We start from the raw sequence: 23720 nt of genomic DNA on the forward strand, positions 1-23720 counted from the left end.
GAAATTGTCTCTTTGTGCTAGATGTATCCTTACCTCAAGGCATGATATCAAAAGTAAGAATCCTGGGCCATGGGGATGGCCTGTTGGGAGCTAATGGTTGATGATTTCCCCAGGTAAGATGCTGGTCCTTGATTACATTCTGGCAGTGACCCGAAGCCGCAGCAGTGACAAAGTAGTGCTGGTGTCCAATTACACTCAGACATTGGACCTCTTTGAGAAGCTCTGCCGGGCTCGAAGGTAGGGAAGAGTCAAATCAGTTTGCCAAAGGAGTGCCTCCCCTAGGAAGAGTAGATGGTAGGTGTTCTGATTGGTGGATATGGGCAAGAAATGGGTGCAGGGGGGATTTCCCAGAAAATATCTGTTCTCTTACTCTGATGATCCTGACTCCATCTCCAAGCAGAATAGCCCCTGGCCCTTCAGGTACTTCCAGAGGACAGAGTCCTAGCCCTTAGTCCCCTGCCTCTCCCTTTGGGAGTTTAGGCCCTCAGGCTCTACATGAGTAGCCTCAAGCCTGGTTAGTTCAAGTCCTTCAGTAGCAAGCCTCTGCTTCCTTCTTGGGTTTTGATGTTTGAATTCCCCTTCAGGTACTTGTATGTCCGCTTGGATGGCACAATGTCCATTAAGAAGCGAGCCAAGATTGTAGAGCGCTTCAACAATCCATTGGTAAATGTACAGCCCCTGTTTCCATACTACCAATGCAGCAACATCTGAATCAGTGGTTGATAGAGAAACTAGATGGGTGCTCTGCTTTAGGGTCTCTCTCTCCTCTCTCTCTCTCCCCCCGCCCTTGGTGGGTGTGGTAGAATTAGCCTGGTTGGTGATGGTGGGGCTGGGAAATTGGTAGGCAAATTGGTGGTCCTCACAGCATAAGAGTACAGATGTATGAGAGAGAGAACTGTTGGCTGGACTGAATAGGATTCCAGTTCAGGCTGCAAGAGGTTCTTTTCTCCTGCTTCCTTTCTTTCCAGAGCCCTGACTTTGTCTTCATGCTGAGCAGCAAAGCTGGGGGTTGTGGCCTCAATCTCATTGGAGCAAACCGACTGGTCATGTTTGACCCTGACTGGAACCCGGCTAATGATGAACAAGCCATGGCCCGGGTCTGGCGTGATGGTCAAAAGAAGACCTGCTACATCTATCGCCTGCTGTCTGTAAGGATGGTGACAGTGGTCAGAGTAGGGGTGGGTCGTGAAAAAGACCTTTAGGACAATCTTGGGTTTTTTCTCAGTGCCTGTTTTGCCTCTGCCTCTAGCAGTGGCCAATCTATGGGCTTAGCCAGACCCCTGTATTTTTCTGTTCTTTCTCCCTCTCTCCACCCCATTTCTTCAAAACCTATGCCTCCTGATACCTGTTCAGTGGTTGACAAACTCCCCTGTGGCCTCATCTCTTCACAGGACACCTGCTTTCCCTCATACCTTGATTTCTACTGTGCACTTGCCTTGTAATCTTCTCATACTCCATGTGTCCCCTGGGACTAAGAAGTAGTATTGGCATTCTCCCAAGTTCTCAGTGATCAATCATACAGACTGTAGTTCTCTTTTAAAGCTCATGTTCTCTGACTTGACTACTCTCTTTTCTTTCTTGTCACTGTCATCTACCCTATGCTAGTTTCCTAATTCATTGATGACTTTGGATACCAGCCTAGTCTAGTCCTTCATTTCTTCCCCAAATTCAGTTATCATCTTGACTTCAAGGACTATGCAGTTATCTAGCACTCTGGCTTCCATGTTTCCTTGACCTCATCTCTAATGACCAGTTCAACTCCTTCCCGTTTAGTTACTCCCAAGGCCACACTCTGGAACTTTAGTAATGCCAAAACTATACACAGTACCCAAAACTATCATTCTGTTCTCAACTTCCTGTCCTTCCAGTTTTCTCATATCTCCTATATCTGCTTTAGCCTAAATGTCCCTAGTACCTCACCTTTCCCCCAGTCTGGCTTCACTTCTCTTTGTTTGGCCTGATTCCTACTGTGCATCCTTTCAGTCACTCTTTCTGTAATACTCCAGTTGGATCACTACAACTGTTCTCAAGTTCTGCACCAGATAAAATTTGCAGGTGTAGATTAGCACTACCACAAATTCACATATTCCATTTTGGGCTGGGGTGTATCTCGTTTCTTTCAACAGCCACTTCAAGCCTTCACCACTTCCCTCAAGTTTCTTACCTAACCCTGTCTCTCATTCTTTTTGCAGAGACCTTGTCTTCTGCTTCACAGAAAAAAATGTAGGCTACCAGGCTTGAGTTCTCTTACCTGTCTTTTGTGTATCTCTAGACCTGCCCTTCCCTTCCCATCTCAGAGGAAGATAATTTCCTTCTTTGAGCTTCATCATTCCAGCTCTGCCCTGGATTGTTTTCCTTCTTTCTTAGTTGATTAAGGTCTCTCTTATTTACCTAAGTCTATAAACATACTGAGGTAGCTCTCACCATTTAACTCTCTGTCCTATTGTAGCCACTACCTTGGGTTACTTTCCATGCGTTCACCATCACATTTTTCCAAAGCCTACAGATTAACTTCACTTCCTCATCTTCTATTCACTCATCAGACCGCTTTTGAACTTGCTTTTGAATGTAATATTGGCTTCCTAATTGTCAGAACAAGAAACTCTTGATTTTTCCTCTGTGTATCTGACACTGTTGACTGCTAGTCTTTAAAATTCTATTGTCTTTGGAAACTCCACTCTGGTTTTTCTATCTCTGTGATTACTCATTATATTGACAAATCTCTAAATGTTTAGCCAAGATCTCTTACCTGAGTTTTAGACCCATATTTCCATCACCTATTGTACATTTCCACTTGTATGTCTCATGAACACTTTAGATGCAAGGTGACTAAATTCATTTCCTTTCTGAATTTTGTCATTTAATGGCTCCATTATCCAACCAACCCAAATCTGGGTATCATCCTACTGGACCATTCCCTGTCTCCTAACAACAAATCACTATTTGTCTTCTGGCAATTTCTTTATCTAACCTTCCTCTTTACCCTGTGCTAAAGTCACAGTTCTTTTTCACTTGGATACTGCAGCAGCTTCCTAATGCTTTACCTTTGGTCTTAACCTGTTCTTCACATATTGCTTCCAGAATGAACTTTCCAAAAATCCTGATTTTGCTTTTCATCACTTGCAGGACAAGGCAAAGCTCTTTCAGCCTGGCATCCATATTTCTCCGGTATGGCCTCTGCTGACTTACTCAGTCCCAGCCCTTACTACACTCCCACTATCCTCAAGACAGGCTCAACTCCTCAGTCCTCCAGTAGGCCAGGCTTATGCCTTTGTCCTATGTGGGGCCTATGAGCTTTCCTTCTCTCTTCCCTTGTAAACCATCTATTCATTTTTTACGATTCAACTCAAGGATCATCTTTACTTCAAGCTTTTCATCATTTTCCCCCTCTACTACCCCTCTTGTAGGCCCTTGGGAATCCTATGCAGGTTTCTGTTATTGTGCCAGTTAGTTTATATGTCTCTCCCAGAAGCCTAGGAGTTCAGGAATAAGGATCATATTTAATTCTTCTTTGTATCCTAGTGTTGGCACAGAGCCAGGCATAGGATACCCAAATGATATTTGTTGAGTATGAAAGGCCTGGGCTTGGTGTGGAGGTCTGGTGAAGCTGCTGCAAACCTCAGCTCACTCTGAAGGAATTTAGCCAAGACATGAAACCCTTCATTCGTACAGAAAATATCCTGGGTGAGCAGTGGCTACAAGTCATGTTCCCAACAGACAGATTGGGAAAATGGGCTCAGCTGAGCAGATGTGTTGCTATAGGACTTTTACTTCTCATTCATTTCCCCTTCTCTTGGGTGGCTATAGTTTCAACCCCTGGGTTTTCCTGCCCCCTATGTTTGGGAATGACTTAGCTGTACATCCTTGGGCGCCCCCACCTCAGGCAGGAACCATTGAGGAGAAGATCTTTCAGCGCCAGAGCCACAAGAAGGCACTGAGCAGCTGTGTGGTGGATGAGGAACAGGATGTGGAGCGGCACTTCTCTCTCGGCGAGTTGAAGGAGCTGTTTACCCTGGATGAGGCTAGCCTCAGTGACACACATGACAGGTGGGTGGGGTGCCCTTGCTGGCCATTACTTCTGAACTCCCTGCACAGCATGGAGACGGGCTCTATAGTTACCATGGCTCTGTCCTCTGCCCCCAGGTTGCGCTGCTGCCGCTGTGTCAACAATCACCAGGTCCGGCCACCCCCTGATGGTTCTGACTGCACCTCAGACCTGGCTCAGTGGAACCATAACACTGATAAACGGGGGCTTAAGGATGAGGTACTCCAGGCCGCCTGGGATGCTGCCTCCACAGCCATCACATTCGTCTTCCACCAGCAGTCTCATGAGGAGCAGCGGGGTCTCCACTGATAACCAGCTGGTCTGGGTGTAGCTGTTAGAGGAAGGAGACAGGGAAAGGGGGCTCCTTGCCCCATAGGACCCTACTGAATTTTGTTCTCTGGGACAAAAATCATCAAGGAGGGCTGCATGATGTTTGCCCAAAGTTTATTTTATAAGAAAAACTTTTTTGGTTAAAAAAAAGAAAGGAATAAAGGTATGAAAGGGACTGAGGCTTGGGAGCAGCATGGTGAGCCCAGCAGAGAAGAGGCCTGGTAGTGGACACTCCTGTACTTCTCTAAAGCCTGGGTACCTGCTTGAGGAAGGAAAGCAGGAACCTCAGGCAGGGGGAGAGGAGCTGTCCTCAGTGACTGATGAGCACTGTAACCTGGCCCAGGGTTCCGAGAGTAGTGGGTAAGGGGCCCAAAGGCTCTAAACCCAGTTGTGAGAGTGCCTTTGCTGAGCCCAGCAAGACCTCCAGGACCTCAGTGCAAGGGAAGAAGGAAAAAGAGAAAAAAAGTTGCAGAAAGAGAAAGACAGAATTGGTGTTTGGGAGTTCTGGGCAGCCCATGTCTCAGCCCCTGCAAGCTGATGGTGCTGAGCATGGGCCTGTGAAGCATGGGCCCCATCACATGGTGCTGACATAATCTGCGAAGGCCTGGGATGAGTCCCACGAGTCGCTAACCACGTGACAAGTGGCCCGGAGCCGCCGAATGGCTTCCCTGGCTGTGACTGCATCCTGGTCCAGCCAGTTCTGGAAGAGGCGCAGGTGACCAAAGGCTCCACGGCCCCAGCGCTCCAGCCGCTTGGCGAACTCCAGAAGACCATCTGGCTTGATGCAGTTGGAACTGGTAGGGGTGAGATGGATTAGACACCCAGGAAACAATCCCTAGTCTATATCCTTACAGCTCCATCCCTTGTCCCCTCCTCCTCCCCATATACCTGATGTCCAGCTGACACAGAGAGGAGGATGAATCCTCTGAGAAAACATCTGCCAGGGCCAGCAGGCCAGCATTCCCTGGGGAGAAGGGGAGAAATGTCTAATCACCCAAGAACAGGAAACAATGGTATCCCAACCCATTTCTGGTGGGGAGAAGCCCAGCCTCCAAAAGCCCCAGCACACAACTATATTCCAACCCCTATGTTCCCAGTGGAGAGGCCTATGCCTTCCTCCACTGAATTTTGAGGTCAAAGAACTGGCTCCTTCACCCCTGTCCCTTCCCAGGGCCCTGCCCCCACCCAGGCGGTTCCCTGGCAGCCGGAGGCCCTTCAGTGTGGAGTTGCCCTTCATAGCAGCAACCATCTCAGGCAGAAACTGGGCCGGGCGCTTCTCAAACAGACGGCAGAAGGAGAAGGTAATCTCTGTCAAGAGAAATTAGAATAAATTCTGATGGCTAACATTAGGACTTGTTGCTGCCCCTCCTGCCCCAGTTGGCCTTAGCAAGGGATCTGAACATTTTATAGAGGCCCAGAAAGAGAAAGGAATTTGTCCAAGACCCCAAGCAAGACTGGAACTAAATCAGATTTAAACCAGAGGCTGAACCCAGAGGTTCACCCTAGAGAGGTCCTCTGTGTGGACAGTTCTCCATTCACTTCTTTTCCCTCTATCCATTGCTTGCCCTCTATGCAGGGGTGGGGATTAGGGACAAGAGTATGAGGGGAACCTGACAGCATATTTATCCTTCCCCACCACCATTATTTCTGTTGGCCACTGAAAGGTAAGAAAAACTTGAGTAATTTTCCCATGTTAAGTATAGGAGGAGTTGAATTTGGGACCTTTTAGAAGGAAGATGATGCAGTTTCTATAACTTACAGTTGAGGATATAAGGCCAAGAAAAGAACAGTGGCAGAGCCACAATGAGGACCCAGCAATGCCCCAGGTTCTGAATGATGAATTTACCTTGAAGAGTCAGATTCTGTAGCAAAAAGAGCACCTCACTCTGACAGTCAGCCAGATTCATGTCGTGGAAGCTCAGCCTCTTCAGGGCTAGGTTGTACTCTGCATGGGGGTAGAGGCCACGGGCCTTAGCTTTCCCAAAGAATAACAGGGTCTCCTACCCTCCCTTTATCATTCTAGCTGGGTCCTACCTTTGAGTGTCTGTAACACAAGCCCAAAATCTTGGGGAGAGGCAAAGGTAGCACTATCCAGAGACAGCTGCTGCAGAGAACCTGAGGCCTTCAGTACAGAGCAGAGCAGTGGGGCTGGTTGGGCTCCCCGTGGAAATCCCATCTCCAGCTGTTCCAGGCAGTTTTCTGGATATGATAGGGAGAAAAGATTCCAGTGGGCCATCTCTCTTCTATTCTCAGAGCAGGTCCCATCCTGTCCTTTAGAGGCTCACTGAAAAATCTTGTTTACTTGTCATTGAGTGCCTGCTATAACACTAGGTTCTGGGAAGAGAGTACTAGGAGATTTAGTCCTTGTTCTCCTGGAGCTTTTAGCCCAGGAAGACTAGACTATTCAGACAAGCAAACAGGAGTGTGCAAGAGTGGTGAGCTAGGAAACAGGATCCAAGGGGACATACAGAAGGGGGACCTAGACCCCTTTTCTGGAGATTCATCTGCCATGGTCACTTTCTGTTGGGCTTGTAGTGGTCTGGGCCCTGTCCAGCCCATGGTCATCTTTAACAGCAGGCTCTAAAGAGGGAATGGATTTCAGATAAGCCAGGAATGAGTGTTGCTAGGTCTGGATTAGGTCTTCCCACCTTTTCCACACAAATGCACCTGCACATTTGTGTGAACACATGCACACGCACACGCACAGTGCTTCACCTGGTATCTCCTCATCCCCAATTATGTGGCTAGGGGGCCCTGCATTCCCTGGCACGGCAGGGTTGTCCCTCTGGCTGGGGTGGTCAACACGAATAGAAAGGACCCGCAGCAGGGGCAGGGCTCGCACAATGGCACGTGTCAGCTCCAGGATGGGCAGTGGTGAGAACAGATCACTGAGATGCAGGGCACGGAGGCGGCATCCAGCCTGGCCTGACAGGGCCCGCAGACTGTCCAGCAGGCGGAAGATGTTAGAGCCCAGGCCTATGGCAGGAAAGAGGTTAGGTCAGTCATGTGGGAATGTCAGCAAGAATAACATTCAGAGACCACTCCAGATATTTCTGTTGATGACCACCAATTTTCTTGAGCTTCCGATCAGATTACTTAAAACCATTTGTCTCAACTATTCATCGTCTTGCTTTTTTCCTCAGGTAACCAGCAAACTGATGTCTACTGTACTGGGCTATGCCCTCAAGCATCAGTCAGGGCAGTCAGAAAATAAGAGGATGTGGTGGGGCATACTGTGCTACCAGCTAAATGACAGGCCCAGAGGGCAGCAGAAATCTCTGCACTTTTCTTATAGGTCACGTGGAACATTTGAAATCTAAGGGGAGTGGCAATGACTCAATAGGGAATACTTTAAAAGATTAATTAGGTAGGAATAGAGCAGAAAAGGATAACCACATCCCACAAAAGGGAACAGGATGCAGAAGGGTTAGAGTAGATGCTTAATGCCACAAAGCAAATAATTTCTTGGAACGTACTTATCTCCCCTTGGACTGAGAAGGCCCCTGTTGATCCATTTCTTCAACTAAACCTCACCCAGCACCTAGTAAATACTTTGTGTGTTTTTGCTAGACAGTAGCCAGCAACAGCTCTTGCTCCTGCCTATGTAGGCTGATTAACAACAAAAATATGTGAGGGGAACTGGAGAAGTTGAGTATTGTAGAAGCACAAAGGATGGGGGTACTTAGCACCCAGTCCAGCTTCCCTCAGTAAAAACTTTACAGCTGAGTTGTAAAAGAACACAAAGGAGACAGGCTAAAAGGAGGGACGGGAGGGACTGGCAGGGAGAACTCGGTATATATAAAAGCCTGAAGGAGGAAGAGTGGCAGCTTCCAAGAACTGGAAATATTCACTGTGGCTGCTGTATAAAGTATGAGGCGGGGGGGGGGGGGGGGGGGAGGGGGGGTTCAAGATGCCACTATGAAAGTAAGCAAGAGTGAGAACACAAATGACCTGTAAGTAAATTAAGTATGGTGACAGGAAACCATTCAAGGGTTTTTAAATGAATGATCTTTTCATTGAAAAAACAAAACTTGGGCTGCAGTGTAGACTGTGAATTGTATGGTGAGTATGAAGTCAGGAGGAACTACTGAAATGATGAATCCGGGTGAGAAGTAATCATGGCTCAAATTAAGGATGTGGAGATAGAGAAGTAAGTGGATTTGAGAGATCATAAAGATATGTGGTGCAAAAGAAAGAACCCGGCTTTCTTTTGGGCAGCTGAGTCAGCTGTGAGGTCACTGACAGAACAGAGCTATCGGGAGAAGATGCATTCAGGCTGCGGGGCTTGTGGTTTATGAAGTGATATCTAGTAGTCGGCTGGCTAAATAGTTCTGGAGTTTAGGAGAAGGATCTGGGCCAGTGTCATAGATTGGGGAATCTTCAGCATAGTTGCCCTTTCAAACTACAAGAATGGACAGAATTGTTCAGGAAGCATGTATAAAGTGGCAGAGCTCTGAGAAACTCTGAACATTGAGATAAGAGAGGTAATGTCCAGAGAGGGAGAAGAGAAAAATAGATTTTGAGATAGTGGAAATGAGAATATTTGATGAAGACTACTTCATAGCAGCAAATGCTGCCGAAAATTAATGTGAGAGGAGGACTAAAACATATGTATTGGACTTAGCAACAGGGAGGACCTTGGAGAAGGAAGGCAGCATTAAGGAGTGGTGAAAACCTTGGATTCGGGAATCCGGTTGCCTGGATCTGAATCCTGGCTCAGTGAGGTTATCCTGGGCAAGCCACTTGACCTCACAGGGTTGGTGTAAGGATTCAATTCATATAGTGCTTAAATTATGCCAGATACATACTAAGCAATGTATAAAAGTTCTTATTACTAAGGCATCTGAGAAACAAGCTTTCCTAAGAAGGCAAGAAGGTATGGATCCAGAAAACAGGTAAGTGAGTTAGCCTTAGATAGGATGGCCATCTCTTCCATTGTGATGAAGGAGAAAAGGATGAGTGTAGATGTAGGAGAGTTTATAGGTTGGTTAACAATAAGTTGAAGTTCATGTGTGATGGCTTCTATTTTCTCTGAAGTAGGAGGTGAAGTCATCTGCTAAGAAAGGAAAAGGGAGGATTTGGAAGTAGTAGGAATGGGAGCTAATGTTACAAACACAGGATTCATATAAGGATGATGACTGAATATACAGTAGCACTGGTCTGCACAGTTGTGATTTTCCCCATCAGTACTCAGCATCCTAAGTAGATTGATGGATTTACCCAGAGTTGAAGTTTGGCTCGCTGGGCACAGCCATGCGGGTAAGAACTGAGGACTGCTTTACAGGTTGCTGGTCTGATAAAAATGTGGTCTACACCTTGTCTGTATAGCTGCTTTGATATGAGTGGTGGGACCCAACCTTAGACTTGGTGGGCCTGCATACACTATACTATTCCCACAATATGGGAATTGCCTACCATATCTAAAATGTACCCATTCTTAAGGTTCTCACTGTCTCTCAGGAACTCCTTCCAACTCTAAAGCCTATAAACCTCATGTTCTTCCCTAGTACTGAAAGTCTGCCACTGTTTCATGTATGTGCCTTCTGCCCCACTCTGACGCAGGCTGGGCCACATCTCCAGCTCCTCGATCGCATTCCCTATTCCCCTCTGCAGGATTGGGCACACGGCTGGTGCTGCTGTGAGACCCATCTCTGCCCCTGCAGGGCACTCACCATTATAGGAGAGTGTGAGGCTCTCCAGAGACACCCAGGAGCTCAGCAGGTGGCACAGTGTCAGAGCCGCCTCTGTGGAGAGCGGAACTGTGAATAGCTCCAAGGTGGAAATGCTTCGGAATCGCTGGGAGGCCTCCAGTGCTGGAAGCCCCAGGCAGCTGGGATCTGATCCATCCAAAGCTCCACAAGCCACTTCCCCGATCTCCATCTCTTCCCCATCCTCCTTCTCACCAGCCACAATGAAAACAAAGTCATACAGGTCTTCAGACTCCGCTCCAGACCCCTGACGGGTGCGAGCACCCTTCTTCCCTGCAGCTCGCTTAAAACGCTTTAGGGGCTTAGGCTGTGGAACTGAGCTAGCTGGAGCCCGTTTGGATGAGGATGTGGAAGAGGAAGCAGAGGCAGAGGAGGTGGTGGCTGGAGCAGAGGGTGGCCGCTTGGTGCCAGGAGCCTCGTAGGAGGTTGCTGGAGGGTGCAGATCCCTCTTAGGGTCTGTCCCACCTGCTATCAGGCTCTCCTGTGTGCTCCGGCGTGTTACCCGGGTAGCAGGTGTAGCTCTGGCCGTCTGCTTGGCTTCACTCTTCCGCCGGGAGGCCATCAGGGCTGCAGCACATCGCTCAGCAGCATCCCTGCGAGGCCGGCGTGAGCCCAACAGGAGGGACCCTTCATCTCGGGATGGGGCCCGGCCTCGGGAGGCTTCTCCACAGAGGCGGCAAGGTGGACCACCAGGGCCTGGCTGCCAGAAGCCAGCACTCATGGTGAGGATGAGGATGAAAAGGGCTGACTCAGGCACAGGCCAGGAGTACAGCGACACCTGGCTGACAGCCCCATGGTGAATAAGCTGATGCAACAGCTGCCGAAGAGACTGCTGAGCAGCCACATCAGAGAACAGCAGGTGGCGGAACTTGAGGGTGTGCAGGGAACTGGCCAGGGTCTCCAGAACCCTGCGGTTGGGCTCAGCCACCAGCTCAGTCGCACCCTGCAGCATATTGCAGATGGTCAGCTGCCGGACGTGGCGGGAGCTATGCAGAAGAGGTGAGAAGCGCTGGTCACAGAGACGCCTGTCAGAAGATACATCAATGGTCCCACGTAGAACATGGGAAAAAAAGGCCTCCATAAACTTGGCTCGCCAACAGGTCACACTCTGAAAGCAGAGAACATGCCAGACAGCTGTGATACTAAGGGCTACCCACTGAACCATCATTTCCCCAAGTCCCTCTGTTCCAATAGCTATTTGATGAGTCAGGCAACATTCTAAATAATTTATACAAATTAATCTTCACATCTTTGAGGCTTATATTACTGTTATCCCCATTTTACAGGTAGGAAAAATAAGGCACAAAAGTTGTTACTGCCTGTGGTTACACAGGTAAATAGTAGAATCAAGATCTGAACCCAGGAAATTTGGTTCCAGAGATTATTTTGTTATAGTGACTGCCATTCAAGTGAAACATTCACTCCTGTAGTTTCTTCCATGTTTGTTTCTAGAACCTGACCCCAACTTTCCACTCTTACCACTACCACCTTTGTTCAGACCCTTACCCCCTCACACCTGACCATTAGCTTCCTGATTACTCCCCCATCTCTTTCTCCTTCCCAAACTTTTATACACAAGTCCACTGGATTCGTCTTTGTAAAACATGCCTGACTACATTCTGCCTTAAAACCCTCAGAATCTTTCCATTGCTCAGAGTTAATCTGAAGTTCCTTAGCCTGGGAGGGAAAGCCCTGTACAATGTGGCCTCTAAGATTTATCTCCCACATCTTGCTCATGTGAATGTTTTGCTCTGGACAAATTGATCACCTTATTGACCAAGACCTGCCTTCTACATGCTTTTCCTACATCTGCCAGAAATGCTCTTCATTGCCAGACCAAATAGGCTTCCTGAGAAGACCTACTAACATTTCACTTTTTTTTTTTTAAATAATTTTTTACATGTTTATTTTTGAGAGAGAGGGAGGGAGACACAGAATCCGAAGCAGGCTCCAGGCTCTGAGTGGTCAGCAGAGCCCAATGGAGGGCTTAAACCCACAGACTGTGAGATCATGACCTGAGCCAAAGTCGGATGCTTAACTGACTGAGCCACTCAGGTGCCCCAACATTTTACTCTTCTTGAGGTTATTCATCTCAGTGTCTCTGTGTGCCCCCTTTTACCCCTCCCCTGCCTCTCTTGTGGGACTCCTCTGATAATCTGACTACTCAGGTGTTAGACATTGGTAACCTTGTCTCATGGTGTTGTCTCTGCACACGTTTTATCCCAACCAGATGAAAAATTCCTGGAGATCAAGGTCCAAATCCTAGATTTGGTTTCTCCAAGGCAATAGTTACTGGCTTTGATGCACATGAGATTTTATCAGACTATTCTGGTACATTTAGAAGATCTCTGAATGCAGGTGTTTCTTAACCTTTGGTGCACATCAAGATTTACTGTGGAGCTTTTGTTTCTCCAAAATTCATGTCAGCTACCCAGACTTGGTGATCCTCTTATGTTATATCTGCAGTAAGGCCCATAAAAAAATTTTTTTTAATATTTATTTTTGAGAGAGAGGGAGGGAGGGAGAAAGACAATCTAAAGGAGGCACCAGGCTCTGAGCTGTCAGTACAGAGCCTGATGCAGGGTTCGAACTTACAAACCACGAGATGGTGACCTGAGCCGAAGTCAGACGCTTAACTGACTGAGCCACCAAGGCCTGTGCATCTTTATTTTTTAAACTTCCCCCCAGATGATTCTGATATATATCAGAGGTCAGCATTTACTGCTACCTACCCTCCCCACCCCCAAAAGGGCACACAGCCTTCCTTAAGTTCCCATTCTCTCCTAATGTGCAGTAGAAAGTCTGCTGACTTTGATACAAGTGTTATCTCTGCCACTATACTCTGGACCTCTTGAATCTCTTCATCTGTAAAAGGTGGATAATATCACTTGTTTCACAGGTTTGTTGTTAAGATCAAATGAGACCATGCAAGTCAAAGCACTCTGTAAACTGTAAAATACAAAATGTTACTTCTGTTACTGCTAATGATAATAGCCCAGATGGGCAATGTGAAATGAACTTGATGGAGGCAGAGCCTGTTAAGCAGGGTGCTTTATTCAGCCTGAAGCAAAGGCAGTAGGGGCCTGAGGTTCCCCAAGACTAAAAAGGCACTTCTCTTTGGTATTTGCCCTGCCTCTATGCATTCACTCATACCACAGTCACCCTCAACTTATATCTGAGGTTCTTGGCAAGAGTTGGGCCCCTATTCTTAGGCAAAAGTGTCATTCCCTTTGCCCTGGCCATTCCCTATGACACTGCCTGCTGTGGTAATAATTGGAAATGACTTCTTCGTGTTTGAGCTAATTGCATGGCAGCAACAAGGGGGAAGGACCTCTCACCAGCAATAATGTAGGGGCATTATGGGACCAGGAAAAAATACCTGACAACCAAATCTCCACTCAGCCTACAGAAGAAGCAGAGTGGGTATTCCTGAATCCTATCTCTAACACTTTTCCTACACATTTGCTGGCCTATGCTCACAGCCTTGGAAAACACCTGCAGGTAACCTAGCAAGGCTTCAACTTCACAAGTGAGACAGTCAAGGCCTAAAATATGGACAAAAATGTGAACCAAGATATTGTGGCTGTTTCTGACCAGGAGGCACATGTAATATGTAGTTTTGGTAACTAAATATTAGTGTTCCCCTCTCCCCACATTTTATTGGTTGATGAAGACAGTGGGAGAATATTTGAAACTGGAACACCCAGACATGTGGTAACTGCTGCGAGAACCGCATGACATAGTGAATAGGAGCAGGCACTCCAGAGCCAAATTGCCTCAACTTGAATCCTAGGTCTGCCATTCACTAACTATAACCTCAGACAGTAACTTCACCTCTATCTGCCTCAGTTTCATCATCTATAAAGTGAGGAAGGTAACTAAACCTACCTACATCATAGAGTTGTGAGGATTAGATGAGTAAAGTTAGTTATGACAATTATGTCAATTAATTATGAGCAGACAGCAGTTCACTGCGTTTTATTCCATCACCGCCTTTTAGAAGAATCTCTGCTAAAATTTCAAAGTTGAGGGGTGTCTGGGTGGCTCAGTTGGTTAAGCATGACTTCAGCTCAGGTCATGATCTCATGGTTCATGAGTTTGAGCCCTGCATTGCGTTCTGCACTGGCGGTGCGGAGCCTGCTTGGGAGTCTCTCTCTCCTTCTCTCTGAGCCTTCCCTGCTCATGTTCTCTCTTTCAAAATAAACTCAATAAATTTAAAAATAAAAGATTGTTTTTTTAATTTTTTTTTTTTAATGTTTATTCACTTTTGAGAGACAGAGAGTGAGAGTGGGGGAGGGGCAGAGAGAGAGGGAAACACAGGATCCGAAGCAGGCTCCAGGCTCTGAGCTGTCAGCCCAGAGCCTGCCCGATGTGGGGCTCGAACTTACAAGCTATGAGATCATGACCTGAGCTGAAGTTGGATGCCCAACCGACTGAGCCACCCAGGCGCCCCAAAAATAAAAGATTTAAACACATTCTTTTGGAGGCACCTAGGTGGCTCAGTCAAGGTTTAGTGATAAGACTCTTGTTTTCAGCTCAGGTCATGATCTCACAGTTCATGAGTTTGAACCTCACGCTATCAGTGCAGAGCCTCCTTGGGATTCTCTGTCTCAAAAATAAATAAACATTAAAAACACACACACACACATTCTTTCAGGCAAGAGTAGGGGAAATAAGGCACCACCAAAGAGGTAAAATAACATTTGTCTACCAACACAGTCCTTGGCCCATCCACAGGCTGGTGGCTTAGGCACCAGCTGGGGAGGAAGAAGTGTGTGTACAAACTAGAGAAGGCTAAATATTTTATGTACTAAACAGAGCCAGCAAATGTTCACAAACTATTGTCCACTATGTTTCTGATAACAGAAATATTATTTGCGGAGAGATAAAATCTGTATACCAACTCTTTGGAATGTATATGTAAATGTGAATAGCTATAATTGTTTTTTTTTTTTAATTTTTAAACATTTATTATTTTCTTTTTTTTGAGAGAGTGCAAGTGGGGAGGGGCAGAGAGGGAGACACAGAATCTAAAGCAGGCTCCAGGCTCCGAGCTGTCAGCACAGAGCCCGATGCGGGACTCGAACCCACAAACCGCGAAATCATTACCTGAGCTGAAGTTGGACACTTAACCGACTGAGCCACCCAGGGGCCCCATATAGCTATAATTGTTTTTATAACATTGAGACAATTTTGAACAATTTCAAATTCTGGGCTTTTTAAACATTATACCACCGTGTCATTACATTTTACCACCATGTATTTAAATGTTTTTAGAACATGACTTTGTTAATATTTTGAAAATTTGGATGTACTACATTCAATAATTCATGCATTATTGAAGAAATTATTTCCAGGTTTTGATATTAAGTTGCTGCGATGAACGTCTTGAAATAAATCTTCATGAGTATCTCAACTTTTATGTACTATAAATTCTAAGAAATAGAATTTCTAGTCTAAGAATATTTTAAAGACTCTTGACAATTATCACCAGATTGTCCACCAAGACAGTTATGTAACATTTCTGCTCCCACCAATACCATATTAAAATGCAAGTTTCACCCACCCCTGGAATTATCTTTTAAAACAAACCAAAACAAGACTTCACTAATTTAAGAGTTATAAGTTTATTTTCCCATTTTTTATTATTGAGATTGAATAGTTTTCACTTTATTGGAGATTTTTGTATATTTTGTGACTTGTCCCAATCTTTATGTACTCTACTGGAATAGCTTGTCTTTGTCTTATTCTCTGTATCCTCGTTTTACAAATGTTGTTGCAAACATTCTTTCCTAGTTTATGTACCTTTAAATTGTGTTTATTGTATTGGCATTTATTGTCCATACTTTTTTTTTTGGTTCTGCCCATTTAATAATTAACACTCTCCATCCTGAGATTAGATAACCAGTCACCTTTATTCTTGTTTAGTTGTTTTATGCTTTTACTTTTTACAGTTTAATCTTTAGTTCCATATAGAAATTATTTGAGTATATTGTAAAATGAGGCTCTAACTTGATTTTTTCCAAACAGTGAACTAGTAACTAGAGAATCATTTACTGAATAATCCTTCATTTCCCTGTTGCCTTGTCTCCAGAATAACAGATCTCTTAATACACACAAAGTACTGCACAATTTGAAATTCTATTTCTTTATAAGCAATCAGGGACCATGGCTATCTCGTTCACCACTGTATACTTAGAACCTAGTATAGTGCCTGGAATTGAGCAGGCACTTATTAAGTGTTTCTGAATTATGAGGTTAAGGTTACTGTCATGCAAAACTGGGAAACAAAAAGAGGCACCCTTTGGAATGGATATGATCCAAGTCAGGACCTCTGTCTAGGTGACTGTTAGGCCACCAAGCCTGGGGTTTCCTTAATGTTCTGAAATGCTCTGAGACAAGAAAAGATAACAAACATATATTCTTTACCAGGAAGCTTGAGATAATGTTGGGAAAAAAAGCGTATTCTAAGTGAAAGATATTACAATCTCCATCAACTGCTAGTCAACCATACTGCTTGGGAAACACTAGGCCACAGTGACTCTCATGCTTCTTTAAAGGTTTCAGGAAGCTGTTACTGTTTTCAAATCTTGCATCTACTTCTCCTCATGAGGCCTAATTCCTGTATATAGTGCCTGAAGATTTTGTTGGGCCTTAGCATTATCTCACTGAACTTCAAGAGTTGCATCCAGATCTGGAAGTAGACAAGCTGAAGGATATGGAGCTGAATGTTACTGAACCCAGTGCATCCCCAGAAATTAAATCTCCAATTCCTGATAAGAGCTTGTTTTCTTATCACTTGGCCTCACCCACCAGTTCAAATACTACTTCCCAAGAAACACTTTCATGCTCCCTTCTCCCTCAACCTTCTTGTTACTATCACACCACTTATCCTCCCATGCATAATGTATTTCTTTGCAGACTTCCTGCTAAACATGAAGTTCCTGAAGATTAGGGACTGTGTCTGTACTTCCAATATCTAACATAAGACCTGGCATGTGGGAAGTTTTAGTAATGCTTATTGAACTCAATCTGTTCTGTCACCTAGTTATGGAGCAGCAAAAGAAATTCTGCTTAAAAGAGAGATCCAGTGAGTTATATCTGAACCAACACATAATAGAACTACAGGGCTACAAGAAGCCCTAAAAGTCATCTTGTCCAACCTCTCTTACAATGCTGAATTTCTTCTACAATATCCTTGTGTCAGGTAGTTATCTAGACTCTATTTGAACACTTAGTGATGGGAAGCTTATTACCTCTGGAATTAACTTGTTTCATCACCAATAAGTTCAGGGTTTAAAAGTTCTACAATCACTTTGGCAAAAATTTATCCTCCTTTAGCTTCTACCCATACAAGTCTATTAATTCCTCTTTTATATGATAATCATTCAAATATTTCAAGACAGTTCATGTTCCCCAAGTCTTCTTTTTTTCAGGAAAAACATCTCCAGTGTTCCAAGTGTGACTCACATGATGTGGCCTTGACTTCTTTCTCCATACTCCAAGGGTAGCCTGACCACTGCAAAGCCAGGCAGGTCTATCATCCCCCTTGTCCTTTAGCATATGTTATAGTTACATTAATTCACACAGCTCAGGGTATAGTCATTGTATGAATGACTTTAGCACACTGTTGACCAAACCCCCTTAATCATTTATACAAGTTGCTAAGCCAGGCCCCTTCACCTCTTTCCCTGAGGTCATGCAATTGGAATTTTTTAGACTCAAGTGAGGAATTGGTTTATTCTGTTAAATTTTATCTTGTTAGGTTTGACCACTGCTCCAGCCCTGTCAAGACCTCTACGAATCTGGGTTCTGTCTTCCATTATGATCACTACCTTCCTCTGTTTTGTGTTACCTATAAACACGGTGAGCAATCAAACCAGTGACAAAAGCCAAATGGAAAGAACCTTGTGACAAGACATCAGAGCCCTCCTCCCAAATTCATTCCAACCCTGTGTCTGCACTTTACCAGTACCCAGCTTGTGTTTGTAAGCTATTCCTGCTTTCATTGTGCAAAGTCAGGCCAGAGTTCTACCTGGTGCTAACTTACTTCCAAACTGGAAGGCCTTGTCTTCATTAGCTCATCCCATAGTCGGCGCCAGATGGCTTGAGTGGAGAGGCCTGTGGGGAGAAATATCACCTTTATTTGGCTGCTCTTTGGCCACCATGAGTGAAGTACATCAGCCTTTAGTGTTGCCTTCTCTGGATTCACAGGAGCAATATGGCAGACTAGTAAAGAGCACTGGCTCTAAAGACAGACTGCCTGGGTTTAAATATCAGCCAACCACACTCTAGCTGTGTGACTTTGGGCGAGTTTACTTCATTTTTCTGTACCTCAGTTACCTTATCTGTAAAACATAGTTAATAATAGTTATTTCATAGAGTTGTTGAAAAGATTAAATGTGTTTCTCCAAGTAAAGTGCCTAGGAGAGTGCCTGGCACATCAGGATTAGTTAGATAAATGCTGGCTATTAAAAGATCTGTCTAGGGGCGCCTGGGTGGCTCAGTCGGTTAAGCGTCAGACTTCAGCTCAGGTCATGATCTCACGGTCTGTGAGTTCGAGCCCCGCGTCGGGCTCTGTGCTGACAGCTCAGAGCCTGGAGCCTGTTTCGGATTCTGTGTCTCCCTCTCTCTCTGACCCTCCCCTGTTCATGCTCTGTCTCTCTCCGTCTCAAAAATAAATAAACGTTAAAAAAAAAAATTAAAAAAAAAAAAAGATCTGTCTAATGAGTGGTTTGGGAAACAGCAAGGTAAAATAGAAAAACTAAGATTCAGAAGGTCTGGGTTTTAGTCTGACTTAGCTATTAATTGTGGTGTGCCTATGGTTTCACTTTCATTAGTGTAATTGGGATCATTTATTTGCTTTGTGTTTCACTGGACACTGTAAGGAATCTGGTAAGAAAGCAGGTGTGAGGGTACTTTTGAAAAGCATGAGTTCTATACAGGTATCAGGTGTAATATTTACCAGAACATTATGGTGCCTGGCTTATAATCACTGAATGAGAAAGAGAGAAAGACACTCACCTTTCTTGAGGGCAGTTTCCTCAATCCTCTCCAAGTAATATATATTGAGCAGAGGTAAGATGCTTTGAAGTATTGGGCCTGGGAGAGCTACAAAAAGAAAACACAAAATTTATTTTTTTCTCCTAGGGTTCCAAGCATTATTTATCCTACTGGAAAGGAAAACAGAAGGGCAGACTTCTCATTTGGCAAATGGAACCTCCAGAAGCTAACCTAAGTCTAATTCAAACTCTAATCCACTTATCTTCAGCCACTTAGTTAGCACCTGGAATTTCAGGGACATGCACATCTTCAAGGGTGAGATAATAAAGCAAGCTGATATACTCATTTAGGAGCTGGTCAGTTCATTTCTGCCCAAGCATAATGAAACATTCTGCATTTGAAAGGTCCTATTGAGGGGCACCAGGGTGACCTAGTTGGTTAGGTAACTGAGTCTTGATTTTAGCTAGGATCATGATCTCACAATTTGTGGGTATGAGCCCTGCATCGGGTTCTGTGCTGGCGGCTCGGAGCCTGCTTGGGATTCTCTCTCCCTCTCTCCCTCTCTCTCTCTGTCCCTCCCCTGCTCTCTCTCACAATAAATAATCTCAAAAAAAAAAAAAAAAAAGATAAAAAGGGGTGCCTGGGTGGCTCAGTCAATTAAGTGTCCGACTCTTAATTTTAGCTCAGGTCATGATCTAGCAGTTTGTGAGGTCGAGCCCCGCATCAGGCTCTGCACTGACAGTGTGGAGCCTGCTTAGGATTCTCTCTCTCTCCACCCTTCCCCTGATCTCACTTTCTCAAAATAAATAAACTTTAAAAAAAAAAAGATAAAAATACAAAACAAATAAAAATTCCTATTGAATATGTGTGATAAAAATATCCAACATAATCTGGGTCGTACTAACTTTTCCAGCTCCCTGCTTTGTCTCCTATGCTTCATCCATGCTAAATTACTTTTACATTTATTTAACATGTCACACTATTTTCTGTCTCTGTGCCTTTGTCATGCTGCTCTCTACTAGGAATGTCCTTGCCATTTTCATCATATTAACTATTCATCTTCCAAGTATCATGTGCCTTTTATCAAGCCTTTTCTGAATCCCCTTCCCACTCTTCCAGGTTGGTGACTCCCATCCTTTGGGCCCCTACTATATTCTGAACTAGTACTTTCCAGTGAACAATAGAAATAATCCAGCCCTAACTCTAAATTCAACATATCATAAAAACAAAACTTGCTCTTGCTGACGTCTAGAGCCAAAAGGCTTTACAGTATTATGGCTAAACAGTTTAGTCTCTAGAGTTGGACAAAACTGAGTGAAATTCTGATTCTATTACTTAGTTATGAATCCTTGGGCAAATTAACATCTTTAAGACTCAGTTTTCTCAATTTTAAAATGGAAGTAATAATAACTACCTCATAATATTGCTATAAAAATTAAAGAAGATCATACCTGTAATCTTTTTAAGACCATTCCTGGCCATAATAAGCTCACTAAATGTTGTCTATTATTATCCTTATCCTGTCAATACCATCTCTGTCCTGCCAAGAACAGTCTAAGATCTTAGAGTATACCATATCTAAGGAAAATCTTTCAAAACTTCTAGGATCTCCCTTTATCTTTACTTGTGGAATAAGTGAATCTTGATGTCCACAGTCTAGTACAATTCTTTGTACATAGTACTCAGTGTACTTGCTGAATGAAAGTATTAATTCCCTAAGCTATTACATTAATGTGAGTTCTCTATTGCATTCAAGCTCCATATCCTGGCATTCAAGGCATAACATACCTATTCTACTTGTTTCCTCACTGTATCCTTTCCTGCTGCCTCTACTCACTTTACCCTTCTCTCTCCCTACACAAAGCAACACTAGTCCACTGCCTCCAGGAAGCCTTTCTTGGCTGTTAGCCCACACTGAGACCTTCCTCCAAAGCAGCACTTCTTCCCAGGCCTCTTACTTGGCCCTCCTAAGAGGCCTAACCTGATTCAGCTTTTTCTGTGTGACTATTTACCTAGGCTAGGCCCATAAGAGCTCGTCCTCCTCTGTCCCTCCAATCTGCTCTGTTTAGCCATCCCCTCTCACAGCCATAGGGATTCTCATCCCCTATTATCCACAAACTCCTCTCTTCCTTTCTCCATTCTTCTTAAGCCAGGCTCTTCCTTGCTTCTTTCCAGCCTCTACCTTTACTGCCTCCTCTTCCCAACTTGGGGCCTCTATACCCAGTCCTCTTCCCTCCTAGCCAAGTTTAGCATTCTAGAAGCTCCAGGCTGATAGAGCCAATCCTCTCTCTGCCTTCTTCCAGGCAGACTCTTCAGGACTCTTCTGAGCCCCCTGCCCAGCTCCACTGACACTTCACCTATTCCCCATGGGTCAGCCTGACCCTTCTCCTCTCATCTGTTGGCACAGGGCCTCCACAACTCCTCCCCCCATCAGCTTGAGGACTCTAACAGTCTTCCCCACTACAGGAAGACACTTGGGCCTCCTCAGGATCGCTGCCCCACCCCCACCTCACCAAGGGCCTTCCCACATCCCTAGGCCTTCTTTAACCACTCTCCACAGCCTTAGGCCTTATTCCTGGAGGCCCAACCGGTCAAACTCGAGGGCCCTTTCTTCACAGCCATCTCCTCAAAGTGCAACTCAAACCCAGAATCCCGGGACCTCAAGCCTTCACTTCTGACCTTACCAGGGCCTTCCTCCTGGCAGAGGCACTACCACCACTCCCGAGGCCTTCTCCAGAACCTCACCCCCCCACCCCTTCAAGGCCTGGGGGCCTCCTCTTCTCTCCTGCCACTCCCTCCGGGTTCCCTGGGCCCTGGGCCTGGCCTGGATCTCCTCACCCAGCTTCGGCCGGGCCTCTGGACCCCACCCCCTCACACCACCAGTCTGTCAGGCCCAAGGCCTCCCTCATCCCCGTGCGGCCAGGCCTGCCCCCCCCCCCCCCCCCCCCGCCGCCCCCGGAGCCCTCACTCACTCTGCTGTCTATCACTCTCACCATCAGTGTTCGCCAGGCCGACCCGAGTTTTTCCTCACCAGCTGCCAGGCTGGGGCCGGCGGGGCCCACCCCAAAGCCCGGCCTCCGCGTGCGCATCCGGCTGCGGGCCTTCTCTCCTGCGTTACCTGACCCGCGCCGGGCCGCCCTACTCCCAGGCCCACCAGCCCGGCTGGTCGGTTTGCCCTTCCCGGCCCCTCGGCCCAGGGCCGCGGGCCGCCCGCCTTGGCCGCTCAGCCTGGGCACCCTCAGCCCGGAGCCGGGCCGTCGGTCCCGGCAGCTTTCGGGCCCGGTGCCTCCTTTGGCTCCGACTCGGCCCAAGGCCTCCTAGCTGCGACGCGCCCCCTCCCAGCCGGGATCCCCGGGCCGTCGCCCCTCCTGGGGCCTCCCTGGCCCTTCCCGCCTGTCCGTCATTCGAGCCTCCCTAGATTGCTGACCCGCTCCCGGCCTCCCTTCACCCGCTCGGGCCCTTCCTCCGCTCAGGCCAGTCCGAGTGGCCTCCGGCGTTCCCTGCCCTGCCCGTCAGTCAGTCCTGCGCTGAAGCAATTGGGCACCCGAGGCCCCGGTCGTCAGTGCGCTCCCCTCAGCCCTGGGTCGTCGGACAGGCCTCGGCGCCCCAAGCCTTCGGCCTCTCCCCCAGCCCCTCGCTCTCCATTCCACTGGGCTGCCCTGGCCCATCAGCCTGGCCTCGGGAGTCTCAGCACCCGCGGTCCGTCAAGCAGACACCGGAGGCCCCGCGCGTCAGTCAGGTTAGGTGGCCCCGGGCCTGGCCTCCTTGCCTTAGGCCGGGCCTCCCAACCTCGGCCCCCGCCCCCAAGCGGCAGGGCCATCTCTGCCCGTCGGTTCGACATCCGAGACTCCCCAGCCCGGCCCGTCTCGAGCGTCAGTTCGGTGCCCACGGCCGGTCCGTCACTCCAGCCTCTGTCGTCCGGGCCCTGCCTGCTTGGCCCCAGACCGGGCCTCCTGCCCTCGCCCCCCGCGACCCCCTAGCCAGGCCGCGGTGCAGGTCCACCTGCCGATTTGGTCCCTGCTTTTACTCTGCCTAGTCCAGTCAGTCACGGAATTCGTGTTCCGACCCGACGGTGCGGCTTCCAGTACCCCGGGCTGGGCCTTGCCCCAGGCCTCCCGGCCTCGCCCCCCGCGCCCCCCGGCCGCTGGGCCGCCTCCGCTCGTTGCCAGAGGTAGCCCCTCACCCCGCGACTTACCCCACACCCCGCTCTCCAGAACCCCCATATGGGCGCTCACCGCCCGCCCGCACAGCTCGAACAGGGCGGGGGGAGCGCTGGGGCCCGAGGCCGAGCTCTTCGCTGGCGCCGCCTCCCGGGACGTGGCCTCCATGGTCGTTGCCGCCGCTACCTCACAGAACCAGCAACTCCGGGCGCGCCAGGCCTCGGGCGCCGCCATCTTGGGGAGGTGCGCGATCCCGAGAGTGGCACCCTCGCGCCGCCATCTTGAAAAGGTCAGCAGTTAGGACGGTTTCATCAGCGATGTGGGGAAGACTGGGAACTGCGCTAAAGGAACGTCGAGTAAATGCGCATTCTTACCAAGTCTCTTAGAAGCCAATACTTTAAATAAATTCGTATATCAATGTATTTGGCTCTGGCGCGATCAAGGGGATATTTCTTAGCAAATCCTCCTTAGGCA

The 23720-nt window shown here is 47.0% G+C and overlaps 2 protein-coding genes across 7 annotated transcripts in view; one reads left to right on the plus strand and one right to left on the minus strand.

Moving 5' to 3' along the window:
- RAD54L (RAD54 like) overlaps positions 1-4550 on the plus strand; it is a 25557-nt gene extending 21007 nt beyond the window's left edge. For 3 of the 5 annotated variants that reach the window (XM_015070409.3, XM_053213584.1, XM_053213590.1), the window contains 5 exons: positions 114-237; positions 585-663; positions 969-1148; positions 3884-4047; positions 4144-4550. In XM_015070409.3, coding sequence (XP_014925895.1) covers positions 114-237; positions 585-663; positions 969-1148; positions 3884-4047; positions 4144-4354 — 758 coding nt within the window. In that variant the 3' untranslated portion in view covers positions 4355-4550. Of the gene's footprint in view, positions 1-113; positions 238-584; positions 664-968; positions 1149-3522; positions 3685-3883; positions 4048-4143 lie in introns of those variants that run through there. The other 2 variants (XR_008294702.1, XM_053213586.1) reach the window with 2 other exon arrangements.
- On the minus strand, positions 4473-23699 carry LRRC41 (leucine rich repeat containing 41). Of its 2 annotated transcripts, none has more exons than XM_027059296.2 (10): positions 23282-23699; positions 19108-19194; positions 18134-18204; positions 10048-11191; positions 7091-7351; positions 6410-6574; positions 6222-6320; positions 5561-5683; positions 5264-5339; positions 4473-5169 (listed from the first exon to the last, which is right to left on the minus strand). In XM_027059296.2, the coding sequence occupies exons 1-10, from the start codon at positions 23478-23480 to the stop codon at positions 4950-4952; spliced, it is 2445 nt and encodes an 814-aa protein (XP_026915097.1). In that variant the 5' UTR covers positions 23481-23699; the 3' UTR covers positions 4473-4949. The 2 variants fall into 2 exon arrangements, with proteins under 2 accessions (XP_026915097.1, XP_026915098.1); XM_027059297.2 differs by lacking the exon at positions 23282-23699 and adding an exon at positions 22080-22893.
- Between the last annotated feature and the right edge of the window lie 21 nt (positions 23700-23720).

The sequence above is a fragment of the Acinonyx jubatus genome, chromosome C1, assembly GCF_027475565.1.
Source record: "Acinonyx jubatus isolate Ajub_Pintada_27869175 chromosome C1, VMU_Ajub_asm_v1.0, whole genome shotgun sequence".
NCBI classification, from domain to species: Eukaryota; Metazoa; Chordata; class Mammalia; order Carnivora; family Felidae; genus Acinonyx; species Acinonyx jubatus.